The sequence below is a fragment of the Scyliorhinus canicula genome, chromosome 23, assembly GCF_902713615.1.
Source record: "Scyliorhinus canicula chromosome 23, sScyCan1.1, whole genome shotgun sequence".
NCBI lineage: Eukaryota > Metazoa > Chordata > Chondrichthyes > Carcharhiniformes > Scyliorhinidae > Scyliorhinus > Scyliorhinus canicula.
Window position 1 is genome coordinate 6532775 of NC_052168.1, and position 12511 is coordinate 6545285.

At 41.9% G+C, this 12511-nt stretch overlaps 1 protein-coding gene across 2 annotated transcripts in view; it reads right to left on the reverse strand.

Annotated features, from left to right (window-relative positions):
• LOC119956306 (kinesin-like protein KIF18A) overlaps window positions 1–12511 on the reverse strand; it is a 94445-nt gene that overhangs the window by 40816 nt on the left and 41118 nt on the right. For both annotated transcript variants that reach the window (XM_038783395.1, XM_038783394.1), the window contains exons 5-9: window positions 11052–11162; window positions 10263–10460; window positions 7455–7631; window positions 4293–4367; window positions 1785–1897 (exon numbers count right to left, since the gene is read on the reverse strand). In XM_038783395.1, the coding sequence (XP_038639323.1) occupies window positions 1785–1897; window positions 4293–4367; window positions 7455–7631; window positions 10263–10460; window positions 11052–11162 (674 nt within the window). The remainder of the gene's footprint in view (window positions 1–1784; window positions 1898–4292; window positions 4368–7454; window positions 7632–10262; window positions 10461–11051; window positions 11163–12511) is intronic.

Sequence of the window (12511 nt, forward strand, 5' to 3'; positions counted from 1 at the left end):
TTAAGCCATTGAAAGATTTGCCAAAAAAAATAACTGGGGCCTTTGCTTTTGATTGTCGTAACTCGATTAATGCACATTTTCTTTTACCTTCAGCCATCACAATATCCACCCCCACCTACCCGTAACAAATATACACAAAAATGCCTGAAGACCAAACTAAGTGCAGTCCAACTAGAATGCACAAATAACATATTAAAAGAATGCATTCAGCTCTAACAGCGGGCCACAACCCATATCTCTCTTTCCCCTGTCTCTCGGTCTCTATCCCTCCACTCCATTTCTCAGTCCTGATCCCATTCTCCAGCCCGGATCCCCTCCCTCACCCTCCACCTCTACTTCCCTCACTCGGACTCCATTCCAGTCCCCCTTATGAACTGGACTCCCTCTCTTCCTCCCCACTCCCGGTCCAATGTACTCTGCCCTTCAATCCTCCCTCCCGCAGTCACCCGCCCATGTTCCCTTTACATCCAAAACTCCCTCCCACAATCCCTTTCCCAGGATACTCTCAGCCATCCTCACTTTCCCCCCACATGAATAGTCAAACCCAAACGTGTTTGGACCACCATTGGTTTTAACCTGACTAAAATAGTCTCATTTCCTAAATTTATATTTTTCCCCCTTTTGCCTTTACTTAAATGGATTCAAAATCCTGATCTGCAAACAGGCGGTGCAGCTTTCTTTCATTTGTTTCAATGGGACTGAATTTCATGTCGGTCTGAAAATATGGAATGGCCAAATACTGGAAGTTTTCAAAGCAGCAAAAATTGTAAATTTAACCCATCTTTTTACAGATGCAATTGCTCTGCATTTCCAGAATTATCTTTCCACATATCTGATGAGCACATTATTTTCAATCTCTTTCAGTTTCAGAGCACAATTCAACATTTTTGCAGTATAAAGAGGCTTGAAATGTTGAATTAAATGTCTAATTACTAATAGCTTTAAAAAAAAAAGTTGTTGCATAGTGATTTATGGGCTTTTCCACTGCAAGAGTTTTGAAACAAGCTCTTCTGATGCAGGAGCCCAGATATCCAAAAATCATTTAGTAGCATTAGGAAGGACAGTTCCCATCGGGGATAATTTCTTACATAATCAAGGTGTTTTCTTGCCAAATAGGGAACGCACTCAATTAGAATCAAATATGCATCTTAAATTTAATCGACAATAGAACTTCTGTTGCTTCTTCTGCTGGTTGAATGATCAAATGTCAAATGACAGCAAATAACATATTCCAACTAATGACAGTTAATTTTAATATGGCATGCGACATTGCATCCAAATACAAGTACGTGGGATGGGGAAGAAATTAAACTCAAGCATTCAGAGAACTGAATAAAGGTTAGTTTTAGTTGGCCCTTTGGGGGGGGGGGGGGTAGCTGTAACATGAACAGATTGCTGGTTCACTGAAAAGTAAGCGGAGCTTGTATTCAACTGCAATTATCCCAACAATCTTAGTTCCAGGATGGAAAGGAGAGTGAATGGTTAGGAAAATTGCAGATTAAAACAGACAACATCATGTATAGAGGTGTAATTTTTTTTGCAGGACTGGGAAAAAGTAGACATCCAGCATAATGGAAGTTATCATAAGTGTAAATTCTGATAGAATGCTGCCGCAAGTAAAGTTTTGCACATTAGTCACCATTATGCTAAATAAATAAAACCAATCGGTGTGTGGAATTACTGAAGCAGTAGCTTGCTGTGCGGTCCGAAGCAAATAGCTTTTTCGTCATAAGAAATAATAGTTGACTAGTTGTGCAATGGAAGAGCAAAATCAGGTACCCTACCATTGCTGCTTCACTGGGGTAGGTGGCTTCACCGGGGTTGGACTATGATCAAATTTGGAGATGACACACTTTGCTTCCTCGTAGGCCTTCAGCTTGATTTTCAGTTGTGTAACCTGAGGATAAATAAGATTCCAAAGGAGTCAGTTATTGTCCTTTTAACGGAGTTAGGCTGCGACTAATCATGCAAGAATTTGTTACTGCCCAGGAGCTGTAGGCCATGCTCCAAACAGAATTCCACAGAGGGCAGTGACACACAACCCCGCCCGCTTTCCCCGGCACACCCGACTTTTCTCAACTCAAAAGAAAAAAATGACAGCGGCAATATGGAGTGGAATATCTCATTTCAATTTGCTGACTGGGCTTAAATTTTAATGCTGAACATTATGAAAGAGAAAGGATACTTGCAACACCTTTCGCCTAATACTATGGAAAAACATAGTCGAGGAGATAATTGCCATTTACCTGGAAAAGACAGTCCTACTGAGGGCCATTATACAAAGTTTCGCAGACTTAAAAACATTTTCCTTTTTCTTCTGGTGTATTAAGCTGAACAGCAAATCAGCAGTATTCCAGTAGTTAGTATCAGAACATGGTGTTAATGTAATGTGCTCAAGTACAGTATCAAATCTGTTTGCAGTTAATGAAAATTCCACAGTAAGAAGTCTTACAGCACCACTGCTGTGCTCCGAAAGCTAGTGTTTGAAACAAACCTGTTGGACTTTAACCTGGTGTTGTAAGACTTCTTATTGTGCTCACCCCAGTCCAACGCCGGCATCTCCATATCAATCCAAATTCCGTCAAGAGGGAAACAATAATTAGGACTGAACACATGCAATAAGGAAGGAGCAAGATATTTTCTTATAGTTTACAAGCCCTTTAGGACAATTATTACTAGATTTAAGCGTACAGTAGCTAACGAGTCCATTCATGAAATCACCTTTAACAGAAGACAGCAAACAGAAAACACACCTTTTCCAGAAGAGACCTAAAGCCTGAAACTTAATTGCATCAATTCACCTGGACCAAAGGTTAAATGGAACAGATTTTTATATTGATTTTCCCAGAAGGGGAGACAGAAGTCAACTAGAAACTAAAAAAAAACACAAGTGTTTTAAGTTACTGATCAAGACATTAAGAAAAGGTGTACAAGCTTAAGCAACACACTGCTCCTAGGAAGCCAGGATATAGCATCATAAACTCAACAGATCCTATACAGGGTCTGTATGAATAACATATTTTACAGCTTGCACTGAGATTGTTGGAACACCAGAGTGTAGACACATTAGTCTCTGCAGCAGCAAAACCAGAAAAGGACAAGGCAAATCCATTAGAACCTATAGGACAAATCAGGATGCTGTTTATCATAAATCCTTCATATTCTGCACTAGGATGGTCAGAATTGATCACCATAAACGCATTACAAGATTCATCTCTGAAGTGTACAAATATTTAAATGTGAACCAAAACATTTATATGTTGGGAAACAGCAGTAGAAGTACCCAGCTGCCAATGAAGAGAAGAACAGATGCGTCACCAATGGGAGGAACATCTTCACGGCACAAGGGGAAGAATGACAGAGGAAAAAACACATGAAAAGAAAGTTAAAGCAAACTTGTGCTATGGCATCACCCTTTCCTAAATTAGTGGGCATTTCAGCAAGTTTCCTAAATTAGTGGGCATTTCAAAGATAAAGACTATTTTTACATTAGTGGTAAATTAGCAGGGACACGCAAAACATTTGCAGTGAAATAAATACCTTTATTGAACAGTATTTTAAACCCCATCCCTCCTCCAACATGCAAGTCCCCATTCTACCCTTCCTAAGCTGCATTAGGAGGACAAACTCAACAGCTAATTTACTACTTTAAAAAAGATTAGAAAGGCACAATCATATTTTCCAGAAACCATATTAAGTATTCAGATCACACCTTCCCCAGCGGCACCTATCATTGAGCACCTTACCCCTTAGCAGTCAAATTGATGAGGTTGTAGTTACCCAGCTCTACTTTAATCACCCTTTAAAAAAAAAATTCAAACCATTTAGCGTCTCTTTAATCGGAGTAAACAGTCCCCAACCCTCGGGAGTTTGAAAGATATGGGTAGCATGGTAGCACAGTTCCTTCACAGATCCAGGGTCCCAGGTTCGATTCCCGGCTTGGGTCACTTTGTGCAGAGTCAGCACGTTCACCCCTGTCTGCGTGGGTTTCCTCCGGGTGCTCCGGTTTCCTCCCACAGTCCAAAGATGTGCAGGTTAGGTGGCATGGCCATTCTAAATTGCTCTTAGGTGTCCAAAAAGGTTAGGTAAGGTTACTGGAATAGGTTGGAAGTGTGGGCTTAAATGGGGTGCTCTTTCCAAGGGTTTGTGCAGACTCAATGGGTTGAATGGTCTCCTTCTGCACTGTAAATTCTATGATTCTATAAGAGACTAACAGGAGATAGTTGGAGACCATCAGATTTGGAGCTACTACATTCACAATAAAAGTTAGACAAATAATTTTTAAAACTTGCCTCTTCCCGGAGTTCTTCACATATGACTGCATATTTACTAATATGACTGTCCAGGTTCACAACATTGCTCTTCAGCTGTAACAGAAGCAAAAGGAGATCAGTATCCACATATCATTGTTTCCCTTCTTATCATTTGTGACTTATATTGGAAATGGTAGGAAAATCTGCTATTTTTGCGGAACAAAGTCTTAAATCAGCACAAGAGGTCCTTTATCTATATATGAAAATGACTTCCTCCCTCATGGCAGAGCCATAGGAAATACTACAAGTCCACGTAATGAACATCTGAACCTTTTGGATTGGACCTACCTGAGCATTATACTTCCTATCCCTTTCAGAGACTAATAAACAATGTGAGATTGAAATCTCATCTCCCCAGCATTGTCCTGGCAAAGGTCCAAGCGATTGAAAACAAGTTGAACAAGCTTAACGGAAGACTTACTACACTGGATGGATCTCAGAGTCAAGGAAAGGGAAGTATGAAGAAGTTTACCTCCTCATCAATTGCTCCTGGCACTTGGACATGGCAAACCTGGCGAACTACTGCTCCCTGGACATGGAATACCTGACTGGGAGAGTTCACCTGCCATCATCACGGCGGTCTACATCCCACCCCAGGAAGAAGTGAAGAAGACGCTTGATGAATTGTACACCGCTATAAATAAGTGAAATAGAATACCCGGAGGCCTTGTTCATCTTCAACTAGGCCAACCTCAAGAGTGTACTGCCAAAATTTCACCAACACACCTCCTGTTCCACCGGGAGCCCCAACATCCTTGACCACTGCTGCACGAACATCAAGGTCCTTCTCCCGACATACAAGCAGAAAATTAAGTGGGAGAATCTGGTTAAGAAGGTCGTGCAGACTTAAGAAGGGGATGTGCCGAGCAGTCACACATCAGGTGGCTCTCCTCCAGAATACAATAAAGTAGGCATTTTTAGACAAATTTAGCCTGAAAATCCGGACTCATTTTACCCACAAACAAGAAAGGAAGAGGAAAGGTGCAGTATGCCAGCAAATGGGAGCTTGCGGTTGCAGAGATGGTAGAAGCGGAGGAAAAGGTCAGGAGCAACGAGCAAGCGAGTCGGCGGATCCATGAGGCGAAGGGTCCAGATAGGGAGATCGATGAAGCAAACCACGACCTGCCATCCTCACCCCTCTAACCCCCTCACTCCATGGAGGTGGATGGAAGATATTCCTGACAAAGGAAATGATCGCAACGAGAGAAGAAATGAAGGTAGAGATCCTGGTGGCGGCCACGGAGGCGATGGTCACCATGCAGATGGCGATCGACAGAGAACCTAGTAGGGTGGTGTAACAACAACAATCTCTCTCTCAATGTCAGCAAAACTAAGGAGATGGTCATTGCCTTCAGGAAACAAAGTATCGTACACACGGCTGTCTGCATCACTGGTGCAGAGGTAGAGATGGTTGACAGCTTCAAATTCTTAGGTGTGCACATCACCAACAATCTGTCCTGGTCCACCCACATCGGCTCTACGACCAAGAAAGAACACCAGGAACTATGGAAACTCAGCATATCCACATTGACACTTACCAATTTTTAGATGCACCATAGAAAACATTCTATCTGGAAGCATCACAGTCTGGTATGGCAACTGCTCGGCCCATGACCGTAAGACATTAGAGAGTCGTGAACAAAGCCCAGTCCATCACGCAAACCAGCTTACCATCCGTTGACTCTATCTACAACTCCCACTGCCTCGGAACGAAGCCAGCAGAATCAAAGTCCCCTCCCACCCAGGTTATTCTCTCTTCCAACTTCTTCTATTGGGCAGGAGATACAAAAGTCTGAGAACGCGCACTAACAGGTTCAAAAATAGCTTCTTCCCCGCTGTTACGATCTCTCCACCCATCTTCTCTACTGAGTAGCAGTACACTATGTATGCTTCACCCGATGCATGTGCCTATGTATTTACATTGTCTATTTATCATATGTCCCATGTATGGAACAATCTTGTCTGGACTGGACACAGAACAATACTTTTCACTGTACCCCAGTACACGTGACAATAAATCCAAATCAAACCACGTGTTGTGTCTGATTTTCAGCTATTGTTAGGAGAGCAGGTCAAGTATAAATTCTATCGAAGCTGCTGGTTTGCAGTTCTTATGTACAATTTGGGCAATATGAAAGAATATAATCCCCAAACCACTATTAAAAATACCAGTCTTCCGTGAAATAAAAACAGACTTGATTTATTCAGTCAATCATAAACTAGTGAGGGCAGCACGGTGGCCTAGTGGTTAGCACAGCTGCCTCACGGCGCTGAGGTCCCAGGTTCGATCCCGGCTCTGGGTCACTGTCCGTGTGGAGTTTGCATATTCTCCCCGTGTCTGCGTGGGTTTCGCCCCCACAACCCAAAAATGTGCAGAGTAGGTGGATTGGCCACGCTAAATTGGAAAAAATAATTGGGTAATCTAAAATTTAAAAAAAATTATAAACTAGTGCCCCATTCTGCTTTGCATTCAAGCAAATGGATCATAAAATTAGGCATGCATCTCTTTTCTACCCCCCTCTTTGGCACCCAGAGAGCATCACTGGTGCCTCAGGTTAACAGTTAAACTGATGGGCATTTGCAGTGAAGTTTCAACTTTAAAAAGTCTTGACGGCACCAGCACCGTTCCCATTCATGAAAATACACAAAAAAGCTGGGAGAAATTTGTTGCTTCAATTTTTGTTTCACACTTGCTGTCATTTACTTCCACAGCAAGCCCTCAGACTCAAGCAAACAGGTGGACTGACATCCTCAACCAAAAACCGCTCCAACTGTCCTCCAAGAAACAAATGAGGCTAGCTTCCACTTTGCGCTGAGCCACTCTGCCGAGCAGAATCTTAAAGCTAACCTGATACAAGCCGGTTAATTTTCTGCTACATAAAGCATTGGGAATACTGCCCCATACCAGCTTCTTTAAGCTGCCTTTACTTCCTCTCTCTATTCTGTGTTTGAACCCAGATTCCAGGATGAAAGTGGTGTTTGAAAACAGCACAAATTACTTGTCACAGTGAGACAATTGCTGTTGTATTTTCATAAATACTAGAATTTAAAAGGAGGTGGAGAAAATAGATTAATATCATACATTTGAACATTTACAACATTATATGAAGTTACAAATGAGATAAAAGTGAATAAACTTACAGAGGACTTGATATCCTTAGCACGGTGTGCATACTTTAGAGTATTATATGTATCTTCATAACTGAAGGCTGAAGGGCTAACGGTAGCAATCATCACTGTACGACAGTTTCCCCCTAACGAGTCCTTAAGGAGTCGGGTCAGCTTGCTATTCCGGTAAGGGATATAGGGCCTTTTAACCTGAGTACGGAAATAAATAAAAGGAAACAGCATCCAGTGAAATTTTAAACTAGACCTCTCTGCAAAGCAATCCATACAATATTTACTTCTGCCGAACTAATAATGAAGCACTCTGCATTTGTTCAGCATCCTTCCCAAAATATGATGCCGCTGGTCAGGATACCTTCCCTCCCAAAGGATTGATGCGCACAGGAGCAAATTATTTTGGTGCAATAACATTTCTGACAGTTCAGAATTGCACCAAAATCCAATTTGATTTGTTACTGTTACTTTTATGTTCATATCAGTTTGTCACATAGGAAGCATTTTACACGTAATGAGGTATTTATTGATCTGGTCACTATCATAATGTTGGATGCCCGGCAGTTAATTTGTGCACAGCAAACTCCCAAGAGCATTAAACAATGCTCAGATAATCAGTTAAGTCTTGACTGTTTAAGGGATAAATATTAGACAGTGCACCAAGAAGGACTCGCTGCAATTTGTTAATCTAACTCAGTCCAGTCTCTTCCCCCCCCTTATTTCTTTAATCTCCTCGAGCTCCACAATCCTCTGAAGATATTGGAGCTGCTCCAATTTTATTTGCTCCATTATTTATGCCTTCAGCTGCCTCGAGCCTAGAACATAGAACATAGAACAGTACAGCACAGAACAGGCCCTTCGGCCCTCAATGTTGTGCCGAGCCATGATCACCCTACTCAAACCCACGTATCCACCCCACACCCGTAACCCAACAACCCCCCCCCTTAACATTACTTTAATTAGGACACTACGGGCAATTTAGCATGGCCAATCCACCTAACCCGCACATCTTTGGACTGTGGGAGGAAACCGGAGCACCCGGAGGAAACCCACGCACACAGGGGGAGGACGTGCAGACTCCACACAGACAGTGACCCAGCCGGGAATCGAACCTGGGACCCTGGAGCTGTGAAGCATTTATGCTAACCACCATGCTACCCTGCTGCCCCAGGTTCTGCAATTCCCTCTGTAAACCTCGCTGCCTCACTTTCCTCCTTTAAGGTGCATCTTAAAAACCCATCTCTTCTGTCCTAATGGTGTCAAAGGTTTCTTTATAACGCTTTTGTGAAGTGTCCTCGGGTGTTCTGTTATATTAAAAGGTGCTATACAAATACTTTAACATCCACGCGAAAGGGTAGCCAGGGCCGCGCTTCACATGTCTCATTCTAAAGGTTTCAACTCAGTGTAGCACTCCTTCAGTTTTGCACTGGAGGGTCAGCTGAGATTATTTGCTTAAGCCTCTGGAGACTACAAAGCTTCCAAATAAGGCGCTAACTAATTTAGTCAAGGCGGACATTTAAATGACTTTACTGCCTTTGTATACTTAAAGGTTTATAATGTTGACATGAGTTCTAACAGGTCGATTCCCATCCTTAACGGGGCTTTTGTCCTTCACTATAGTTTTGCTCTGCATCTTCCAGAGCCAAAATGGTGGGCAGGAGAATTGATCCCAGATACCAGTGTTGTTGCATTTCCACCAATGGCAGACCAATGTTCCCCCTCAGTGGGAATATGTAGTGCAACAGGCAGTGGAATAATATGGAGGCAAATTATATTCTGCCTTGATAGCTTCATTCAATAAACTACACAAATGGATACACCTACAAGTGAGTTACTTCCTCAGGAATGAAGGCAAACATTTGGTACAAGAGTCAGAGTTTAACAGCAAAGTAAGAGGCCTTTGGCCCATCGTGCCTGAGCCGGCCGTCAAACACCTATTTATTCTAATCCCATTTTACAGCACTTGGTCCATAACCTTGTATATGGCGTTTCAAGTGCTCATCTAAATGCTTCTTAAATGTTGTGAGGGTTCCCATCTCTACCACCTTTTCAGGAAGAGGTTCTTTGGCCCATTGTGTCAGTGCCGGCCATCAAACACCGATTTGTTCTAATCCCATTTTACAGCACATGGTCCGTAGCCTTGTATGCTATGGTGTCTCAAGTGCTCATCTAAATACTTCTTAAATGCTGAGGGTTCCCACCTCTACTACCTTTTCAGACAGTGAGTTCCAGATTCCCACTACCCTCTGGGTGAAAAAGCTTTTCTTCAAATTCCCTCCAAATCTCCTGCTCCTTACCACTATCTATCACAGGGGTGGGCAAACTTTTCCATGCAAGGGCCACATTCAGAAATTCACAATTTTAAAGGGCCGCATAGTATATTAAGTAAAATAATTACTTCACCCGGTTATGATTCTGGGCGCCTCATATAGAACATAGAACAGTACAGCACAGAACAGGCCCTTCGGCCCTCGATGTTGTGCCGAGCAATGATCACCCTACTCAAGTCAACGTATCCACCTTATACCAGTAAGTAACCCAACAGCCCCCCCCCCCCATTAACCTTTTAAAAAAAATTTAAAAAAAAATTTAAAAAAATGTTTTATGACTTGGTGGGCCGCATAAAGACCTTTGGCGGGCCGCATGCGGCCCGTGGGCCGTAGTTTGCCCACCCCTGATCTATCATCACTTGTAATTCTTAAAAGAGCACAGTCTTAGTGGAAGTGGTAAGTAAGTGACAAGTAGCACGCAACTTTTGCCATTTCATCAAATAGTGGTGTCTTCAGAAAACTATGCCCCTTTCTTTAAAAAAAGAATAATCTGCTGTACCTTGTTGTCTGCTAGTGAGTTAATTACATTTCCTAATGCGAGCAGTGAGCGGTTTATGTTTGCTCCCTCCCTAAACCGTGCTCCCTGGGCCTTTGTTGCACTGGCACGCTCTGATCCAGCCAAGTCAATCAAGCACATCTTGGCAATCCGCAAATTCTTGCTGATGCTGGCAATACGATCTTGTTGCTTCACGAAGACCTAGTTTATTTAAAAACAAAGAAATAAGAAAACCTCACAAAATACAGTAATCACCCAGTGCATTCAGTCTCACTTTTAGTCTAGACAAACACCAATAATTCTTAGATCTTTACTTCTATAAAACAATGCACTAAAAGTTAACTGCTTATTAGGACAAAGCATTTAATTTACGGCTTCCACTATATCTCGTTTATATTATTTTCTTAGCTCTTTAAACATCCCTGTCCTCTCCCATGTGACGTTCACTGGCTCCTGGCATGACCACCTGAAGAATAGGATTAGGATTATCTATCTGCCTTCCCAGTGGCTTTGGTATGGCAACAATAGGAAACTCTGCATCATGTCACTGTTCAACCACACATTACAGCGCACACCGCAGACCAATAGGATTACATGCTAGGACAGCAACCCATGAGGCACAAATATGGATAGTAAAATAATTTAGAATAATTCATAACTGGTCTGAGATTAATCAAGTACCCAATTACACTGTACTCGTAATCCTACATATTCTTAAAGTTTCTGTGGATGACACGGAAAGTGGAAATATTTTAATAGAACAACAATTTTAATCCTGACAGTTATTTTCACCTGAAAGACAGCATGGGATCGTGAGGATGTGGCGTTTGCATCAGTTGGATGTTGCGTCCTGTTCAGGTTTCCATTTGCCAACATCTCTAAAAGCTCTTTGGCAGATTTGGGCTGGAAGAATAGAAAAAAGTCCGTACAAATATAACTTTTAAATTTAGTAAGCTTAAGTTTTTTTTGTGAGAGGGCACACACAAAACATTCATCAGTGATTAGATTAGATTACAATGGGACACAGTGGCGTAGTGGTATTGCCACTAGACTAATAATTCTCTGGGGTCCTGGGTTCAAATCCTAACTCGGCAGATGGTGAAAATTGAATTAAATAAAAATCTGGAATTAAATATTGGTATATATTTATTAATAAACTATCAATGACCCAGCACAATGCTATTAATAGTTTTTAAATACTTCAAAAGCATCCTGGCGAAGTGTAGGAAATTTTGCCACTCCTTCCCTTTCCATTTAGTCACCAGTACAAAAACAATTTATGTCTCATGACGACTGGACATCCCAAAGCGTTTCACAGGTAATTATGTTCTTTATTAAGTACACTGCTGTAATGTCTGAAGTACAGCGGCCGATTTGTGCACAGTGAACTCCCACAAACTAGTGTCATAATGGCCAGATAATCTGTTCTTGAGATGTTATGCAGGCTTTCTCCAGTGGTTCAACTCCATACGTTTTGTCCGAATCCTTCTATAGTTTATCCAGTACCTAGTTATGCCTTCACCAAATTCAACCTGAGCACAAGACCCATTTCCTGAAACTTTAGTTCTAATTCCCACTAACTGCAACCATCCAATTTTCTTTCTAGATCTTCATGTTAGCTGACATTCCAAATAGTTTACTCTCTTCAGCTACTCTTCCCCACTTTTCTAAACAATCTTCTTCAAAAAGCCTATGCTCCTAAACTACCTCAGCTTCACTTCCCTTTTGGCTCTAAAGTCTTTGAAAGTCTTGTCACTCTCAAATCACGTCCACCTTTCAAATGTTTGAATCTCTCTGATCAGGTTTTTGCTTGTCTTTGATTGGAGCAAAGGAATAATCAATACCCTTTGTGACAGTGCAAATGGTGAAAATTCATACTCCTCAACCTTTATGTCCTTTGGCATGGTTGATCAACCAGTAACAGTTCTCCTTCATTGTCATCGCAGTTGGATCTCACTTGGTTCAATTTTAGAGTAGCCATACCAATAGCTTCTCTTACTACCCCTACACCATTACCTCCCCTGCCATTGTGGCATCATCCAAAGTCATGGGGTCACCCTCCATATCTACACTGAAACAGCCAGCTCAACCTCTTTATATTTCTCAACTCTTCCACTGCTCTCATTTTATTTGTTTGACACCCTGTCCTGGATGAACCTCTATTTAAAATTCTGGGTAGACCAAAACTATTCTCTTAATCCCTGATCTACAACGCCATTCCATTTCCCCCCTCAGACATTGCCTTACGATAA